This window comes from Salmo salar, chromosome 01 (assembly GCF_965601325.2).
Source record: "Salmo salar chromosome 01, fSalSal1, whole genome shotgun sequence".
Taxonomy (NCBI): Eukaryota; Metazoa; Chordata; class Actinopteri; order Salmoniformes; family Salmonidae; genus Salmo; species Salmo salar.
Window position 1 is genome coordinate 133,463,127 of NC_138291.1, and position 20,318 is coordinate 133,483,444.

Below are 20,318 nucleotides of genomic sequence, written 5' to 3' on the forward strand. Positions count from 1 at the left end.
ATGGAGATTGCATGGCTTTTTGCTCGATTTTATACACCTGTCAGCAATGGGTGTGGCTGAAATAGCCGAACCTACTAATTTGAAGGGGTGTCCACATACCTTTGTATATATAGTGTACAAGTGTGAAGTGTATCCTAAGTTTACGAAATAACTATCAAAATTCTGTTCAATCATAGCCTGGGGTGGTCTAGCTGCTAGCTGTTAGGGCTGCTGCCTTCAGCGCACTTGACCTACCGTGTCAGCGTGGGTTCGATTCTGTCCCACACCCTTCTGGCACAAATAACTAAATCCCTGCTATTGACTTGATTTATATGGACAGTCCAGGTATATTTTACCACTGATCTTGATAAGAAATGACCGTACCCGACAGTTGCAGATAACATAAATATGAAACAAATAAAATAATAACAGTAGGCTACACCAACATTAGTTTCCAGTCATACAATGTGTTGGGTAAATTTCCACAGTAGATTTGCCGTGGTAAACTAGGAAATACTCTATTTCTATTGTATGGAATGCTTGTTGAATAGATACATTGCCCTTTCTCTGTTAAAAAAGGACTAAGTTGTTCTGATGACAATACCAACCAGAGGGCAAACATTTTTAAAGACTTTGGTTGCAAGCAGGACTAAAGGACGATTTATGCTTGATCCGAAAATGTGGTCGGAGGCTTCGTATGGAGGGTGTGGCGCAATTGCGGAGCCTCTGGAGGCATGCAGAGGCCAAATCAAGCTCTGTACCGCATCGCCTTGCGCCTCTCGAATTTTGTAACAATGCAGAAGGCTCTGTATACGTCCGCATTGACATGATTGGTTGACGGTAGGTGATGGCGGGAGGTCCGGTATAAACGCAAACTCACTTCCTTGACAACTTCCTTCACAACAGCTCTGTGCTACTCTGCGAAGCGCAAGAAGTATGAATGCCCTGACTTCTGCAGAGGCCGTATCACCATAAATGCTTCACGGGCAATGCAGAAGTCGGATTGACCATGCAGCGCCTTTAAGGCAGATAGGAAGAGGCGAACCAAGAGGGCTCACTCTCGCCAAAATCTGTCCAGAATCATCCCAATGCACCCCTAAACAGACCTAAACATCTCGTCATAGTATACAGATCTCTGACTAAGGTAAAACCGATGTCATCTTTTAGGGAGCTGTGATGTGGTGACCAATAATGGTTGCAATTGAAATCAGCCGTTTGGGTGAATTTAACTCATATTGATGGTTTAACGAGACATCAGCTGGCGATAATCTAGTGCCATCGATGGTTGCAATAGGCTCCTTGTTATTCGATTATATTCCAATAGGCTACAATTTGTAGGCTTACCATTAGCCTAGGCATTGTCACATATCGAATGGTGTGAAAACCGATAAAGGGCTACTGTTTGTGTTTCCCTGGCTGAGTTGATGAACTGATTCGGCCATCAGTTGATTGACAGATGTTGGCCTAGTTCTGTAGAACGATAAACTTTTCTCCAGAGTGGGTGCTCATCCCCGTTTTATAGTTAGGCTATGTCTATTTTGCAGAGGTGGGTAGAGTAATGAAAATCTGTACTTAAGTAACAGTACTTTTACTTAGATTGTCGTTTACTGAAGCAAAAGTAAAATTAGCCATCAAACTACTCAAGTAAGAGTAAAAAAGTTTCCAGTCAGAAAACTACTTAAAGTGTAGGTAGCATTAACGTAAGCACATGTAACATATTGATTTGCATTAGTTTATGCATCAAAAGTTCCAATGCACAGTTACACCTCACTTTTACATTTTTCAAGTTATTATATAAAACCGATCAGAATTACGAAGTCATGTTGGAAAAATATTTATTAGGAGTGCATGTGTCAGCCGGTTGTTATCAATACCTAGCTTACAGCTACATTAAAATAAACCAACGTTTTGGAAATGCATAACGCCATCTAACCAGTTATCAAAGAATGTTAGATAAATGCAGTTACTGTGGCAAGAAAAAGTATGTGAACCCTTTGGAAATACCTGGATTTCTGCCTAAATTGGTCATAAAATTTGATCTAAACTTCATCTAGGTCACAATAATATACAAACACAATCTGCTTAAACTAATAACACACAAACAATGATACGTTTTCATGTCTTTATTGAACACACCATGTAAACATTTACAGTACAGGTTGGAAAAAGTATGTGAACTCTTGGATTTTAAAACTGGTTGACAATCCTTTGGCAGCAATAATCTCAACCAAACATGTTCTGTAGTTGCGGATCATACTTGCACAATGGTCAGGAGGAATTTTGGACAATTGTTCTTTACAAAACTGTTTCAGTTCAGCAATATTCTTGGGATGTATGGTGTGAACTGCTCTCCTGAGGTCATGCCACAGCATTTAAATTGGGTTGAGGTCAGGAATCTGACTGGGCCATTCCAGAAGGCATATTTTCTTCTGTTGAAGCCATTCTGTTGTTGATTTACTTCTGCGTTTTGGGTCATTGTCCTGTTGCATCACCCAACTTCTGTTCAGCTTCAATTGGCGGACAGGTAGCCTAACATTCTCCTGCAAAATGTCTTGATAAACTTGGGAATTCATTTTTCCGTTGATGATAGCAAGCTGTACAGTCCCTGAGGCAGCAAAGCAGCCCCAAACCACGATGCTCCCTCCACCATACTTTACAGTTGGGATGAGGTTTTGATGTTGGTGTGATGTGTGTCTTTTTTTCTCCACACATAGTGTTGTGTGTTCCTTTCAAACAACACAATTGTAGTTTCATCTGTCCACAGAATATTTTGCCAGTAGCGCTGTGGAACATCCAGGTGCACTTTTGCAAACTTCAGATGTGCAGCAATTTTTTGGGGACACCAGTGGCTTCTTCCGTGGTGTCCTCCCATCAATTCCATTGTTGTTTACTGTTTTACGTATCGTAGACTTGTTAACATAGATGTTAGCATGTTCCAGAGATTTCTGTAAGTCTTTAGCTGACACTCTAGCATTCTTCTTAACCTCACTGAACATTCTGCACTGTGCTCTTGCAGTCATCTTTGCAGGACGGCCACTCCTAGGGAGAGCAGCAACAGTGCTGAACTTTCTCCATTTATACTGTAGACAATTTGTCTTACCATGGACTGATGAACATCAAGGCTTTTAGAGATACTTTTGTAACGCTTTCCAGCTTTATGCAAGTCAACAATTCTTAATCTTAGGTCTTCTGAGATCTCTTTTGTTTGATGCATGGTTCACATCAAGCAATGCTTCTTGTCAATAGCAAACTCAAATTTTGTGAGTGTTTTTTGTAGGGCAAGGCAGCCCCAACCAACATCTCCAATCTCGTCTCATTGATTGGACTCCAGGGAAGCTGACTCCTGACCCCAATTTGCATTTGGAGAAGTCATTAGCCTACATTTTCCAACCGACACTGTGAATGTTTAAATGATGTATTCAATAAGAAAAATACAATAATTTGTGTGTTATTAGTTTATGCACACTATGTTTGTCTATTGTTGTGACTTAGATGAAGATCAGATGAAATTTGATGATGAATTTATGCAGAAATCCAGGTAATTCCAAAGGGTTCACATACTTTTTCTTGCCACTGTATCTTAGCCAGTAAGTTTGCCAGCCAGCTAACATTAGCTATTTAGCCAACTAGCTGTTAGCCTTGCCAACCACCACAGTTATGGTCTGCAAGCTAGAGCCCAGTAGAAGGCCAGCATCCCTGAGACGCCTCTTCAATGTTGACGTTGAGACTGGTGTTTTGTACTTGTCCTCTTGTTCACTTGTGCACCGGGGCCTCCCACTCCTCTTTCTATTCTGGTTAGAGCCAGTTTGCGTTGTTCTGTGAAGGGAGTAGTACACAGCATTGTACGAGATCTTCAGTTTCTTGCTCGCATGGAATAGCCTTCATTTCTCAGAACAAGAATAAACTGACGAGTTTCAGAAGAAAGGTCTTTATTTCTGGCCTTTTTGAGCCTGTAATCGAACCCACAAATGCTGATGCTCCAGATACTCAACTAGTGTAAAGGAGGCCAGTTTTATTGCTTCTTTAATCAGCACCACAGTTTTCAGCTGTGCTAACATAATTGCAAAAGGGTTTCCTAATGATCAATTAGCCTTTTAAAATGATAAACTTGGATTAGCTAACACAATGTACCATTGGAACACAGGGGTGATGGTTGCTGATAATGGGCCTCTGTACGCCTATGTAGATATTCTATAAAAAAAATCGCCCATTTCCAGCTGCAATTGTAACGGCTGTTGTAGAGAGGGGACCAAAGCGCAGCGTGTTGAGTGCTCATGATGAACATTTATTTTAACTAAGAACACTAAAGAAAAAATAACAAAGAGAAAACAAAAGCGCACAGTTCTGTCAGGTACAGAAAACTAAACAGAAGACAACTACCCACAGAAGACAACTACCCACAAAAAAAACCCTACTTAAGTATGATCTCCAATTAGAGACAACGAGGACCAGCTGCCTCTAATTGGAGATCCCCCCCCCCCAAAAAAACATAGAAATAGAAAACTAGAACCTAAACATAGATATACAAAATATAGAAAAACACAAAACACCCCCTGTCACGCCCTGACCTACTCTACCATAGAAAATAACATCTTACTATGGTCAGGACGTGACAGCAATAGTCATTTACAACATTAACAATGTCTACACTATATTTCTGATCAATTTGATGTTATTTTAATGAACTTAAAAAAAAAAATATTCAGAAACAATGACATTTCTAAGTGACCCCAAACTTTTCAACAGTAGTTCATTTTCAATACATTTGCACACATTTCTACAAACATGTTTTCACTTTGTCATTGTGGGGTATTGTTTGTGGATGGGTGAGTGAAAACATTTAGTTAACCCATTTTGAATTGAGGCTGTAACACAACAAATTGTGGAATAAGTCAAGGGGTAAGAATACTTTCTGAAGGCAATCTAAGCCTGTCTGAACCATCTTGCAGATGTCCTCCAGCACAGGTAGTCTCCAATGAAGATTGACGTCAAACAAAGTCTGTAGGCTGTATAGTTTAAATGACGTTCTCATTCAAAGTTGACTTAATATCTATCAATGTGCTCAATTTCATAAAAAGGTAAATGGTACTCAAGATATTGGAATAATGTTACAATGTCTATAGCATTCATGAAAATGTATTTCACAATATAATTTCAAGTTTAATATGATGTGTCATTTTTTACTCTGAATGAATTTCAAGGAGGGTCAGGTAAGTGTTACAACAGTCAAACAACAATCGATATTGAAATGTCACTATCATATCAGTCATGTTACTAGTATGCAAATCAGTCTGATTTGTATACTTGTAACATGACTGATAGTAAAATGTGTTTCAGCATGGAATTAAACATCAAGGTAGGTAATTAGGTAATAATCAAATAGTGCAAATATCAATTGCCATAGTCAACTCGATCATATTTTTTCCTGCCAAGGTAGGATTTATCCTCCATCCTCCTTCTCTTCCGAACCTCTCCTTTCCACTTTGAAGGTTTTTTTTTTTTCTTGGCTGGCCCATTCTCCTTTCCCCTTTGATGTGCCACTACAAGCTGTAAATAAAAAGACACACAAAAAAGTTATTTCTAGTATATTGCACAAAATGCTTACTGAGCTGATACACTGATTGTACTGTATGGCAGATGTGCTTATAGGCCCTGTCATAAAAACAGAATGACATTTATACACACACACAGAGAGAGTGATAGAGAGCAATGGACTGAGAGGATGCTGTGCTGGACTGACCGGTTGATCGAGCTAATGTTAGCTAGATACATGGCTGGCACTGCAGCTAGCTAACTAGCTTAGCCAGCTTAACTAGTGGCAACGTAATGTGATAGCTAGTTAGCCATTGCCAGACACATCTGATTAACCTCTTACATCTAGACGTTCCGCTAGCGGAACACCTGCTCCAACATCCAATGATGGGCGTGGCGCGAAATACAAACTCCTCAAAAATACAAAAACTTCAATTTTTCAAACATATGACTATTTCACAGCATTTTAAAGATAAGACTCTCCTTTATCTAACCACACTGTCCGATTTCAAAAAGGCTTTACAACGAAAGCAAAACATTAGATTATGTCAGCAGAGTACCAAGCCATAAATAATCAGACACCCATTTTTCAAGCTAGCATATAATGTCACAAAAACCCAGAAGACAGCTAAATGCAGCACAAACCTTTTATGATCTTCATCAGATGACAACCGTAGGACATTATTTTATACAATACATGCATGTTTTGTTCAATCAAGTTCATATTTATATCAAAAACCAGCTTTTTACATTAGCATGTGACGTTCAGAACTAGCATACCCCCCGCAAACTTCCGGCGAATTCACTAAGAATTTACTAAATTACTCACGATAAACGTTCACAAAAAGCATAACAATTATTTAAAGAATTATAGATACAGAACTCCTCTATGCACTCGATATGTCCGATTTTAAAATAGCTTTTTGGTGAAAGCACATTTTGCAATATTCTAAGTACATAGCCCAGGCATCACGGGCTAGCTATTTAGACACCCGGCAAGTTTAGCACTCACCAATATCAGCTTTACTATTATAAAAGTTTGATTACCTTTTGTTGTCTTCGTCAGAATGCACTCCCAGGACTGCTACTTCAATAACAAATGTTGGTTTGGTCCAAAATAATCCATCGTTATATCCGAATAGCGGCGTTTTGTTCGTGCGTCCCAGACACTATCTGAAATGGTAAATCAGGGTCGCGCGCGTGGCGCAATTCGTGACAAAAAAAATCGAAATATTCCATTACCGTACTTCGAAGCATGTCAACCGCTGTTTAAAATCCATTTTTATGCCAGTTTTCTCGTAAAAAAGCGGTAATATTCCGACCGGGAATCTCCTTTTAGCTAAACAGAGGAAAGAAAACAAAGCATTCGGTCGACGCGGGCACGCGCCTGAGTCTCACAGTACTGTAACCAGCCACTACCCAAACACGCTACTTTGTTTCAGCCAGAGCCTGCAAAGCCACGATTCAGCTTTTTACCGCCTTCTGAGACCCTATGGCAGCCGTAGGAAGTGTCACGGGACAGCTAAGATCCTCACTCTTCAATAAACAGAGACAAGAGGAACGACACCTTGTCAGACAGGCCACTTCCTGCCTGAAACCTTGTCAGGTTTTTGCCTGCCAAATGAGTTCTGTTATACTCACAGACACCATTCAAACAGTTTTAGAAACTTTAGGGTATTTTCTATCCATATGTAATAAGTATATGCATATTCTAGTTACTGGGTAGGAGTGGTAACCAGATTAAATCGGGCACGTTTTTTATCCAGCCGTGAAAATACTGCCCCCTAGCCATAACAGGTTAATCAGCCAACAAGCAGAGATCATATGGGGAGCTTAAAACTGGAGTTTCAACTTTGTCTGTCAGATTCTAGGTTAGCCAAAGGTAACTAGTTAGCTAGTTAGCTACCTAGCCATTTTATTTGCACTCACCCTCAAAACACAATTTCAATAGCCAAATTATATCTAAGAAATATTGATCTTACTCCAGAAATATATATACTGAACAAAAATATAAAATGCAACATGCAACAATTTCAAAGATTTTAATGAGTTACAAGTAGGCCCACCCACTTGGCAGCCAGGCCCAGCCAATCAGAATTTGTTTTTCCCCACAATAGAGCTTTATTACAGACAGAAATACTCCTCAGCACCCCCCTTCAGATGATCCCACAGGTGTAACATGTTAAACCTGCTACAGGTTTATCCTGCTTCTTGAGATGCCACACCTGTCAGGTGAATGGATTATCTTGGCAAAGGAGAAATGCTCATTAACAGGGATAAGAACAAATTTGCGCAGATTATTTGAGAGAAATAAGCTTTTTGAACGTATGTAACTGAAGTGGTTTGGTAAAATGTAATGGAGTAAAACGTAAATACAGCCCACAGAGAGTAACTAGAAGAGCAATAGTTACTCAAAAAATGTAAAGGAGACTGGGCCGGATTCAAAACAACTCCAACTCTGGCACATGTGTGCCGAGGTCAGCGGCTATAACCACTGGGCCACATAGGCATTGAGGAAGTCAGTAATTTATTCTATTACTTGCCTTTAACATATGATAAAACAATTGATCTAAAACAATGGATTTTACCTAATGAAAAATACATCTAATACATCACGTAAGAATTCATACAAGATGCTCTGTAGCATGCACATAGCCTACATAGGCTACTTGAACTGACACCCAGTGAACCGGCAGTCTAAGTTATTGTATAGCCTACAAACACTGCTTCCAGCTGCCCCCTGGCAGTGATTCTAAATATTCAATATTCATTCAAATCCTCCTGCTGCAGGATTATTTTCCTCCTGCAATGAAAGGGGTCAAATTAAGATTAGGCATTTGTACACAGTAAAGAACAGGATAGCATATACACATTAGAGCACAAGCATAGGTCTATATAGGATAGTAAAGCACAGCCCAGTTATCCCAGTCTAGCTCAGAATATCCAAAATAAGACAGATCCACAGAGCACTGAACTGGACAGGACCACATATTTCACCCCATCCCAGCATAGCAGAGCATGGTACAGGGGTCCCGTGTGGCTCAGTTGGTAGAGCAAGGCGCTTCTTACGCCAGGCTTGTGAGTTGGATTCCCATAGGGGACCAGTATGAAAATGTATGCACACACTGGATAAGAGCATCTACTAAATTATGTGAATGTAAAATGTACAGTTCAGTGCATGACAGCGATAACCAGCTTTATCATGGCAGAAAAAGGGTGTGGGTGGGTGATGATGACGCTCTTCGTAATGTGAGAAAACAGTTAATGCTTTATCTCCATAATTTCTGGAGCTGGCCGGCCGTCATTTTGTTATTTAGCTATTTATACTGCCAGGCACCGCTGCCATGTGACAAGTTTGCTGCTTTAAATAGATAAAGTCTAAAGATTGTTTCCCCACTGGAGTCGGGCCTGACCAGGCCGGGCTGAATACTGGGTATCTTAGTCATTATTCATTGTACATGATTGAGGTCAGAACCCATGGCTTTGGCTGGCCCACTGCTACTGTTGTCTCAGTACTGAGCTAACAGCATCAAGCCCAGCCAGACAGGAGATTGGCTGATGTCACTTTGGCCTGGATGCTCCCATTGGCGAGTCATCATCCCTCACAAGAAGTGAGTAAGGGATTAGTGGAGCAGTGAAGGCCAGGCTCTGTCAGTTTGTCTCTCTGCATGGCAGACTGAGGAGCAGAGAGTCAAGGTGCTACTCAGTAAAAAATCTGAATGGCACAGTGAAGCTACAGAGACGGAGACATAAGAGTAGAGGGGACTGGAGAGGTGGGTAGGGGAGGTGCTACTAAGTAAACATCCCAATACAGGAAACAATCTCCAACAATATCTGAGGGTTGATGTGTCTGAGGAGATGAGAAAGATGACTGGCTTTCACTGAGGTCAAACTTATCATCATCAGACAATAGTTCCTGACCATTTTCTACAGAACCTTTTTTTTCCTTATACCTTGAACATATACCAAGCTAAAACATGGAAACAAAGCATTTTATTAACCACCCCTGAATGACCCCATACATAAAGCAATCGCTGGTTGTGTCTGAGGAGACCAGAATGACTGGCCTCTACTGAGGCAATGATCATCGTATTCAATAGACAATAGCACACAAGTTCCCCAAAGAGTGATGACAAGTGGCTCAGAGATAAGGAAGGGAAAATTGGAGAACTAACAAAAAGACATTGCTTTTCCTGTCTAAAATCCAATAAACAAATTATTCATGAATTAAGTCTAATAGAGTAGAGGGACACGTCAGAGTTGACCGCTATCACCACTCTCATTCCCTTTTGTTATAGTCATACAGTTTTTTTAAAGTATTTAAGTACCAAAAACTATATTTTCTTTTTGTTTAGGAAATTGTGAACTTCAACTGCCGGAAGCTTGTGGCTACCATGCCACTGTTTGCCAACGCAGACCCCAACTTCGTGACGGGCATGTTAAGCAAGCTGAAGTTCGAGGTGTTCCAACCCAACGATTACATCATCAGAGAGGGCACCGTGGGCAAGAAGATGTACTTCATCCAACACGGTGTGGCCAGTGTTATCACCAAGTTCAACAAAGAGATGAAGCTGACTGACGGCTCCTACTTTGGAGGTACATAGAGAAAACAGAAAAACAAAGACTGTGTCAAAGACCACTGTGTAGGCATACTCAGACTCACTCCATCCACTCAAATCCTCTTTTGCCTTCGCTTTGATGTTTGCCAAGTCCCATCACTGCAGATAAAACATTTTGGGACAGGAGTTAGCTTCTCATATTACATAACGTTCATCTGGATGAGGTGGTGGAAGGCGGGGTTGAGGGGGATGAAGAGAGGACAGGCCAAGCCAGGGATCAGGGCTCAGATCACCCAGAGGACAAAAAAAGGTTGCATGTCTGTCTGCTCTGCATTGGGGTCTGTAGCAGCACCCAACAGGGAATGTTCCTTCTCCGTAATTGAGGGAGTAATTCACCCATCCCTCTAGAACGTTATACGAATCATCAAATATTTTTCCATCAAACTATCCATTTAAAAGGCAGTTGTTTACATTGCCAAATTTTCTGGGGTGTGTCCTTGTTGTGCAAAAGAGACAGGCTAACTATTTTTAGAGGGACATTTCATTTTTCATTTGATCCAAGTTCAGCCCCCCCCCCCTTCCCACGGAAAGACGACTTAAGATTGTAATTATATCTTCTGGCTGTGTGGTGTGCAATCATGTAGTCTTCCAGATAGATATGGCCTGCCTGAGAAGAAAGATGTGAATCAAGAAATGAATGAGTGGGGTTTTTTTTCATTCAAACTCTCCTGCTGTCCGAATAACCTCACATCCGATTATTTTGTCGAAACATCGAATTGAATTGAAACCAGGTAAAAACAGCGAAGCAATCAAAAGCAGTACCATACCTTGCATTTGATGCATGTTAGATAAACAAATGTATTGTATTGTAATCAAATGAATCATTGACTAATATAAATTCCCTGAATTCATTCAGCTTTCATGTCATTATGTTCCTTGGGCACAGTCAGACTTGTCCTGTCCTGACACAGCACAACACAACACTGTAGACAGGGCTGAATCTGATTAGAACATAGTGGACCAGTGAAACGGTAACACTTTACTTGACACCCAGCATTATAAGTTATGACACATTCATAAACATGTCATAATATTTCATAACAGCTGACATAACCCATGACACTTATTTAGACATGTTGTAACATATACTGTACTACGTTATTCAATAGCTGGTTATGACTCCTACATAAGTATCAAAACCCTCAAAACCTACCACACAAGAGAAAACATTCCATTACACCATAGCCTACGTGTTAACAGTATGTTTATGATATATACAATCTTTTGAAATTTACCTTGATAAATTATCATTGTAATTGCGCACACATTGATGTCAGACATCCACCTACCCCAATGCTCCGTTGCAGATGACAGGGATGAATGCAGAAGCAGATATCAGGAGGAGGACAAGACACCCTCTTTTTGACTGATGACTGACATAAGGGCATGTATGTGATAGGCCTGTATCTGGCATATATGACTTTGATGGTCATAATGCTTCTTGACAGTGTCATGAAGTGTATTTTCTTAGTCTAAGTAAAGTGACAGAGGATTGTCATAATGCTTCATGACAGTGTCATAAAGTGTATTTTCTATGATGAAAAAATTATGAAAAAAACATGACTAAAGAATTCATTAAAACAAAACAAATGATTTAAGAAATATACTTTCAAATGAAAGGAAACTTCTTGGCAGGAAAAAAAAGAATTTGAATAAAATGTGGGGTTTGACACTATTATCTAGGTGTAATAACCAGCCATAAAATAACACATATGTCACAACAAGTGTAAATATATGGGTCATAACAGTGTTATGTCCATATTAAGACAAGTTATGTCAGCTGTTATGACATACAGTTGAAGTCAGAAGTTTACATACACTTAGGCTGGAGTCATTAAAACTCGTTTTTCAAACACTCCACAAATTTCTTGTTAACAAACTATAGTTTTTGCAAGTCAGTTAGGACATCTACTTTGTGCATGACACAAGTAATTTTTCCAACAATTGTTTACAGACAGATTATTTCACTTATAATTTACTTTATCACAATTCAAGTGGCTCAGAAGTTTACATACACTAAGTTGACTGTGCCTTTAAACAGCTTGGAAAATTCCAGAAAATTATGTCATGGCTTTAGAAGCTTCTGATAGGCTAATTGACATAATTTGAATCAATTGGAGGTGTACCTGTGGATGTATTTCAAGGCCTACCTTCAAACTCAGTGCCTCTTTGCTTGGCGTAATTGGAAAATCAAAATAAATCAGCCCAAAAAATTGTAGACCTCCACAAGTCTGGTTCATCCTTGGGAGCCATTTCCAAATGCCTGAAGGTACCACGTTCATCTGTACAAACAATAATACGCAAGTATAAACACCATGGGACCATGCAGCCATCATACCGCTCAGGAAGGAGATGTGTTCTGCCTCCTAAAGACGAATTTACTTTAGTGCGAAAAGTGCAAATCAATCCCAGAACAACAGCAAAGGACCTTGTGAAGATGCTGGAGGAAACAGGTACAAAAGTATCTACTTCCACAGTAAAATGAGTCCTTTATTGATATAACCTGAAAGGCCGCTCAGCAGGGAAGAAGCCACTGCTCCAAATCCGTCATAAAAAAGCCAGACTACAGTTTGCAATTGCACATGGGGACAAAGATCGTACTTTTTGGAGAAATGTCCTCTGGTCTGATGAAACAAAAATAGAACTGTTTGGCCATAATGACCATCGTTATGTTTGGAGGAAAAAGGAGGACGCTTGCAAGCTGAAGAACACCATCCCAACCATGAAGCACGGGGGTGGCAGCATCATTTTGTTGGGTTGCTTTGCTGCAGGAGGAACTGGTGCACTTCAGAAAATAGATGGCATCATAAGGAGGGAAAATATGTGAATATATATTGAAGCAACATCTCAAGACATCAGTCAGGAAGTTAAATCTTGGTCGCAAATGGGCCTTCCAAATGGACAACGACCCCAAGCATACTTCCAAAGGTGTGGCAAAATGGCTTAAGGACAAAGTCAAGGTATTGGAGTGGCCATCACAAAGCCCAGACCTCAATCCTATAGAAAAAATCTGTGGGCAGAACTGAAAAAGTGTGTGCGAGCAAGGAGGCCTACAAACCTGACTCAGTTACACCAGCTCTGTCAGGAGGAATGGGCCAAAATTCACCCAACTTATTGTGGGAAGCTTGTGGAAGGCTACCCAAAATGTTTGACCCAAGTTAAACAATTTAAAGGCAATGCTACCAAATTCTAATTGAATGTATGTAAACTTCTGACCCACTGGGAATGTGATGAAAGAAGTAAAAGATGAGATAAATCATTCTCTCTACTATTATTCTGACATTTCACATTCTTAAAATAAAGTGGTGAATTTTTACTGGGATTAAATGTCAGGAATTGTAAAAAATCTGAGTTTAAATGTATTTGGCTAAGGTGTATGTAAACTTCCGACTTGAACTGTATTATAACATGGGCAAATTAAGGCTGCAATCAGAATGGGTCACAGCGAGGGTGCAGTTAGCAGCTCCATCTAGAGATTGTACTGTAGTGTACTGCTTCAGCTCTGCACTTTTTGGGAAGCGTCCCAAATGACACCCTATTCTCCATATAGTGTACTACTTTTGACCAAGGCCCATAAGGCTCTGGTCAAATGTAATGCACTATATAGGGACTTTCAGGGGTGTCACCAGTGAACTCTGTTTAGTTTGAGCTTGATGTGTGTGGTGGTGGCACTGTAAGCCCCCAAATGGATGGGAAATCTAATTGAAATGAAAGAAAGCTTCCACTTCTTTTGATGCACAAAGTGTGTGTGTGTGTGTGTGTGTGTGTGTGTGTGTGTGTGTGTGTGTGTGTGTGTGTGTGTGTGTGTGTGTGTGTGTGTGTGTGTGTGTGTGTGTGTGTGTGTGTGTGTGTGTGTGTGTGTGTGTGTGTGTGTGTGTGTGCGTGCGTGCGAGTGTGTAGCCAGTCATTCTACCACGTTATGCTGAAACCAGGCCCCTTCTACGGCCAGCTGCCCATCTGGTGGGTAGTGATATTTTTACCTCGTCTGTTTGTCTTTGCATGAGTATGGCATTAAGAGATGAGCTCTGACTTGGGAGCAGCTGGTCCAGTCAGGAAACTCCCTACTTCCCCTCCACTGAACCACACTATCAGCATCATAATATAGCAGCCATTGGACCAGGCCATAACCGGCAATGCTAGGCTAGCTGCGCCCAGTGCCACTGGAAATTGAATGTCATTACCATATTGAATATTGGATTAGCATTAGTCAGGAGACTCACTACTTCCCCTCCACTAAACCACACTATCAAAATCAGAACATAGCCCAGCTCTTGGGTCCATGGCAAAATGAGATGTATGACACATGAAGTGATGGCAAATTACCCAGGGTTCCCCAGGGGTCAATGGTGATGACATGTGACAGGAAGGGGCGATGAAGAGACACATCAGATCATGTGGAGCGGTACTAACTAGGAGAGTCACACTCTCCTAGGCCTCACACTTCGAGGCCTGGTTGTCCAGATGACTAGTCTACCTCATTCCCACAACAGATCTGGGTTCAAATACTATGAATATTATTTGAACCCAGGTTTGCTTGTCATCAAAATGACTTTGCAACAAGGCTGGATGCCTTGGCTCTGTTCTCACACTGTTTGCCCTGAAGGAGATACAGGACAGGAGAGATAAGCTAACTGATTGTCCACTCATTTGTGAGAGTGACAGAAACACCTTCTCATTGCTCGCCCACTCAGGCGGCTAACAGCTAATGTTCCTCCTTTCCTCTGGGCCGCCAGTCACAAACTGTAAAACAATACAATTAACTCCAGATACAACCAACTCTATATCTGCTTTTAGCTGCTGTGTATTTCTTATTGCTAGCTCATTATTTTTTGTCTCTTTCTTTCTCTATGAATAGTGTACTTTCTGTTGGACTGGGATGTTAAGGAAGTAATTAGAGTGAAGAGATTATGGGTACAGAGGGGGGACGGTGTGACAGTGTGGCAGTTTGGCTCTGGCTGTGTCCCAAATGGCATTTCCTCTGCAGTGCATTACTTTTGACAAGAACCCTATAGGCACTACATCGGGAACAGGGTGCAATTTCAGACGCATCCAGTGTGGCCGCCTCCTGTCATATTGCAACCCATGGAGTCTCTCTGTGCCAACATAGATTGCACTGAGGAGATTTTTTAATTGTAAGAGCACTAACACCTTGTTCACACTCGCAGCTTGAGCGTGCTGTTTTCATATCCTGCGGGATACAGCAAGCAACTCTAGCAGCGAAAGCTTTTCACAGAGGAAATCTAGGCTGTGAATGTCAAGGGCATTTTCCTCTATTAATTCATACCTCTTTTCATTCCCTGTGCTGCAAATATGACTCACTGTTCTGCTCTAAAGAAAATATTGCAGTATATGGACATGTTTGTCTATACACTATCAATAAATAGTAACCCTAGCATCAGCTAACATCAGCTAGCCCCTGGGGACAAGATGTGCAAGGTTTACTTTCCCAGTGACCCTCTTTTCTGATAGGTCTGTTTGGATGGTCTGACCCCACAGTACCAGGGTTGATAATTACCTTTCCTGAATTAGATCCAAGAATAGCATCAGTCAACATGTCCAAGGGCATAGGGATTGGTCTAGGAATTAGGGAAGCAAGTCTAGCACATTAGGTCCCAGTGGCTAACATATTGTACATGTCATCTGGGTAGGTACTGAAGGTCTGGGATAGGGACCAGGACATCAGCAGAGTTCTGTCTACCACTTCGATATGAAGCAAAAGTATTGGAACTACACTCGCTACATACAGGCCAGGCTCACCGGAGCTGAGAACCAACACTTCAAATTTTTAAAAAATGTAGTGTTGCAGAGTTCCTGCACCTATATATAAACAGCACCCAAATGAATACCAGCACCTATTTCAGTCCAAGTCAAGAAATGAGGCCAGGATTAAATCCATCATTGATTAACTATACCTGTGCACAGCGATAGACTTTTAAAGGCAATTGCCCTGATGATCACTGAGATCATGATCGCTGCAATAGCTGTGGATGTCGGCTCATCTTCAAAGTTCAATCACAGTTCACCAGGTTGTAATCTGTGTTTGTTTTAATCCTGGCCACTGTGTCTATACAGTATACAGTATGTACTGTACATACTCAACAATAGACAGCAGCAGTATCAGCAGCCAGCCAGTACATACAGTGATTTTTCTGACTCATTAGCTCAAAGTGACAACATGATGAATTGACTCTGCATAGATCTAGTTACAACACAGCAGCCATCACTTTATTTACATGCACATTAGGTTATCATGCCACCAGATCCAGCTGTACCTTGGAAACTGCTCACTCTTCATTTATATGGTCATTTGTCCAATGTTGGAGGTTGCACACCCCAGATTAGGTTAGAGCTGGTCTTTGTTATGGCTGTAATTACTCAGTCCATTGCTTCCTCCCTCCCTGTGTGTCTATCAGAGATCTCCAGTACTAACAAACAAAGGTATTACTGACAACAGAACAGATTTTGGCCATGAAGCCTTAGTCAGAATAGACACCAAACAGAAAGAGTTTATAAGTAGTGTACACACATCCAGTAGTAATGAAAGAAAGATAAGATACCCACAGACAGACCCAAGGTCTTCTTGCACAATAAAACTGCAGGAGTGTTCGAAAGTGTGGGTATCTATCTTTCTTTCATGAGTAAATAGAAACAGTGCATTATTTCAGTGATATCAAAAAGTAAGAATTGAGCTTATTGTCTTATTGTGCATTCTGTATTTTCTCTACAGAGATTTGTCTGCTGACGAAGGGGAGACGCACGGCCAGCGTTCGCGCTGACACCTACTGCCGTCTCTTCTCCCTCTCTGTGGATCACTTCAACGAGGTGTTGGAGGAGTACCCCATGATGCGCCGCGCCTTCGAGACTGTAGCCATCGACCGCCTGGACCGCATCGGTAAGACCATGACCCCACCTTTCTGTTGATACTGTGTTGGGTTGGTGCCCTGTCATGCCCTGCCTGTGCCGTGTCATGTTTATCTATCTGTTTTTATCGTGTTTGCCCTCCGTCACAGCAATGTGTCCGTCGCAATGCATGACTTGTAAGCTGCACTATCTTTGTTCTTTCTTTCCTCCTCTCTTTCCATTAAGTTACCTTCATTTTACAAAAAAATTACATTGGTAACATTGATTGTTTTCAAAATTAAGTCAAAGTCCAATTGTGTTAATAAATGGAAGTCAGTGGCAGTGCATTTCACTGACTATCCGGCAGGGTGTCAGATCTGTCCCAGATCCGTCCCTTCTTTGGAGTGGTGTTGACCCCCAACTGGAACCCCTTCCGGCGATTGGACGGAAGCTAGAACGCATTTGCATGTGCCTCCGTATTCATTCGCCTGCACACCTAGGTATGAGCACCACCCTGACCCCGTCCCTAGGCCCCGGCCAGCCAGGGCAGCCAAAGACTAGCTGATCTGGGCACGTGACACCATGGAGGAAGGACAGGGAACCAGAAACCTTAAAGTTAGCCAGCTTGACCAGGCTTTACCAGGCACGGCTTGTACACATGATATGATGCCACTTAGCTTCTGTTAGGGTTGCAAAATTCGTGAAACTTTCCACAAAATTCCCAGGTTTTCCAGAAATCCCGGATGGGATATTCCTGGATTCAGGAGGGAATATGGAGCTAATATGGGAATCCTCCAACATGGATTCTGGAAAACTTGTGAATTTGTGGAAAGTTACCAGAATGTTGCAACCCAAGATACAAGCATGTTCCTTTCTAACAGCAACATAGACAAACTTGGCCATTATTATTGACCATTTAACTAAAGTCATAAAGAACGATAATCAATAAATCAGAAACATAATTTTTATAATGATTGAAAAAAGGGGCACATGTATGTAATGCAACCAGGGCACCTATTTGTTTTTTATGCTGATTTTTTTTCTAAATAACTTTTCCATTTTATTAAAGTATTTTTTTTTTTCATGAATTTGCTCATAATGTACTATATTTCTACTATATCAATATTTGGGAAATATTATGATATAATCTGGTCTAGCTGTTTCTCCTCAATTGAGTGCTTCATAACTACAAATATTATGGGATATGTTCCTGGAGAGGTTGCCTGCAAAACTCACATTTCAACATGGCCACATACTTATACAAAGTAGTGTACAAAGCATATAGCATCTAATGCTTGTAGAATATTGCACTAGTAATGCATATACACTACCGTTCAAAAGTTTGGGGTCACTCCGAAATGTCCATGTTTTTTTAAAGAAAAGCACATTTTCTGTCCATTAAAATAACATCAAATTGATCAGAAATACAGTGTAGACATTGTTTTTCTTTGCAACTCTGCCTAGAAGACCAGCATCCCGGAGTCGCCTCTTTAATGTTGACGTTGAGACTGGTGTTTTGCGGGTACTATTTAATGAAGGTGCCAGTTGAGGACTTGTGAGGTGTTTGTTTCTCAGAAGAAAGGTTTTTGTTTCTGGACATTTTGAGCCTGTAATCGAACCCACAAATATTGATGCTCCAGATGCTCAACTAGTCTAAAGAAGGCCAGTTTTATTGCTTCTTTAATCAGAACTACAGTTTTCAGCTGTGCTAACATAATTGCAAAAGGTTTTTCTAATGGTCAATTAGCCTTTTAAAATGATAAACTTGGATTAGCTAACACAACGTGCCATTGGAACACAGGAGTGATGGTTGCTGATAATGGGTCTCTGTACACCAACAGTGGTTCCTCCTTTAAAAGTTGCGAGCTTACACCGCGGGACTTAGAGGTAACCGGCGTCACGGCTTCATTGCTCCAGACCACCACAAGGGGGAGTTAGAGCACTCATTTTGCATTTGGGTCCCAAGGTTTTTATATGACCAATCATATCGAGTGGTTCTAATGACAAAATTGACGCGGGCGACCCCTCGCTGGTGACTTCAGCAAAGATGTCTGAAAAAACATTATGGGAAGAAATGTATGTAGTTATAACGTCATAACGAGTCAAGCAAAAAAAATGTACAGTTGAGAGGAATGTTAGTTAATGTTGAGACAAACGATTGTGCAGATTTTTTTGTCATAAAGTTAATTTACGAAAATTGCTATTTAGCAAGTTTTTTTCAGTCATATCCAATACCAGGTGTATCAAACTCATTCATTATAGCAAGCAGGGAGCAGGTTTCGAACCCCCAACATTATAGCCCGAAGTCCAGCACACTATCGACTGTGCCCAAATGTATTAATTGGGGTTGAGGCCGATTGTGGCTAAAAACACTATCAATTGGAATCTTTAACGTGGAAAGGGAAAAATATTATTAGTTTTTCACAAGCGTAGCAGGAAGGGCTATTAGCTTAACAATAGACTATTCAACCTTTACTAAAGAATTGTCAAATAGCTGAGCTAGGTGTGAACCCCCTCCTCTCCCCAACTTGAGCTAGGTGTGAAACACCCTCCTCTCCAACAAATCATTTGCAGGACTATCGTGAAAAAGCAGCGGAGATGCGCAATAGGTTTCTAAGAAGAGGCTATTCTCCACAATGTTTGGATGAAGCTCTTAATTTGGCATTGGGGAAAACAAGACATGAACTGCTACAAAAATAGACCCGCTAAAACTAAAGAACACTCTGTAATGTTCACAACTACATATACTTTTAACTCGTGAAAAGTGGGAGATGCGGTCAAGAAACACTGGCATGTTTTATTTACGCGATAAATTGGTCCATGCCAACTGCCAGCCACAAAAGAAAATCATCCAGAATGTTTTGGGATTTTCACCCTCCAGTCATTATTTCCTAAAGGTCTTAATTATGAAATGCGTATGTATGTTATGTTGTAAATTTGAACATGAATTATGCCCCTATTTCAGATTACTCTGACGTTTTTCTTACACTGTACCCAATGAATTATGAAAACTAGCTTGGTAGGTCGATGTCCTCATTGTGGTTTTACAGACGTGTTTAATACGTTTTATGTACACACTTTGAATTTGACTTTACAAACAACAAGAGGGCTTAATTGGAGTCGTTCTTCGGAGTCTAGACCTATATAAAATAACTTAACTGGCTGCGGTAGGCTATGAGGCTTAACAGCCTAATAGAAGTGAGATTTTTTTATTAGGCCTACTTACAATTGCAACTGGTCAAAAATGTAGCATACTGCATAAAACAATAATTTTAAGAAAAAAAGTCTGCACGTTCAAACTAAAACAATGTAACTAAAAAGAAAGCGCACATTTGTCATTCCCGAACT

General features: G+C 40.8%; 1 protein-coding gene and 1 long non-coding RNA gene across 2 annotated transcripts in view; one reads left to right on the plus strand and one right to left on the minus strand.

Annotated features, from left to right (window-relative positions):
* The window catches only part of LOC106560798 (potassium/sodium hyperpolarization-activated cyclic nucleotide-gated channel 1), a 105,231-nt gene that overhangs the window by 45,863 nt on the left and 39,050 nt on the right, over positions 1-20,318 (plus strand). The window contains exons 4-5 of the mRNA XM_045688076.2: positions 9,867-10,107; positions 16,858-17,022. Of these exons, the coding sequence (XP_045544032.1) occupies positions 9,867-10,107; positions 16,858-17,022 (406 nt within the window). The remainder of the gene's footprint in view (positions 1-9,866; positions 10,108-16,857; positions 17,023-20,318) is intronic.
* The window catches only part of LOC145884207 (uncharacterized), a 271,188-nt gene continuing 252,957 nt past the window's right edge, over positions 2,088-20,318 (minus strand). The window contains exon 2 of the long non-coding RNA XR_014395791.1: positions 2,088-5,526. This is a non-coding gene — a long non-coding RNA (uncharacterized LOC145884207). The remainder of the gene's footprint in view (positions 5,527-20,318) is intronic.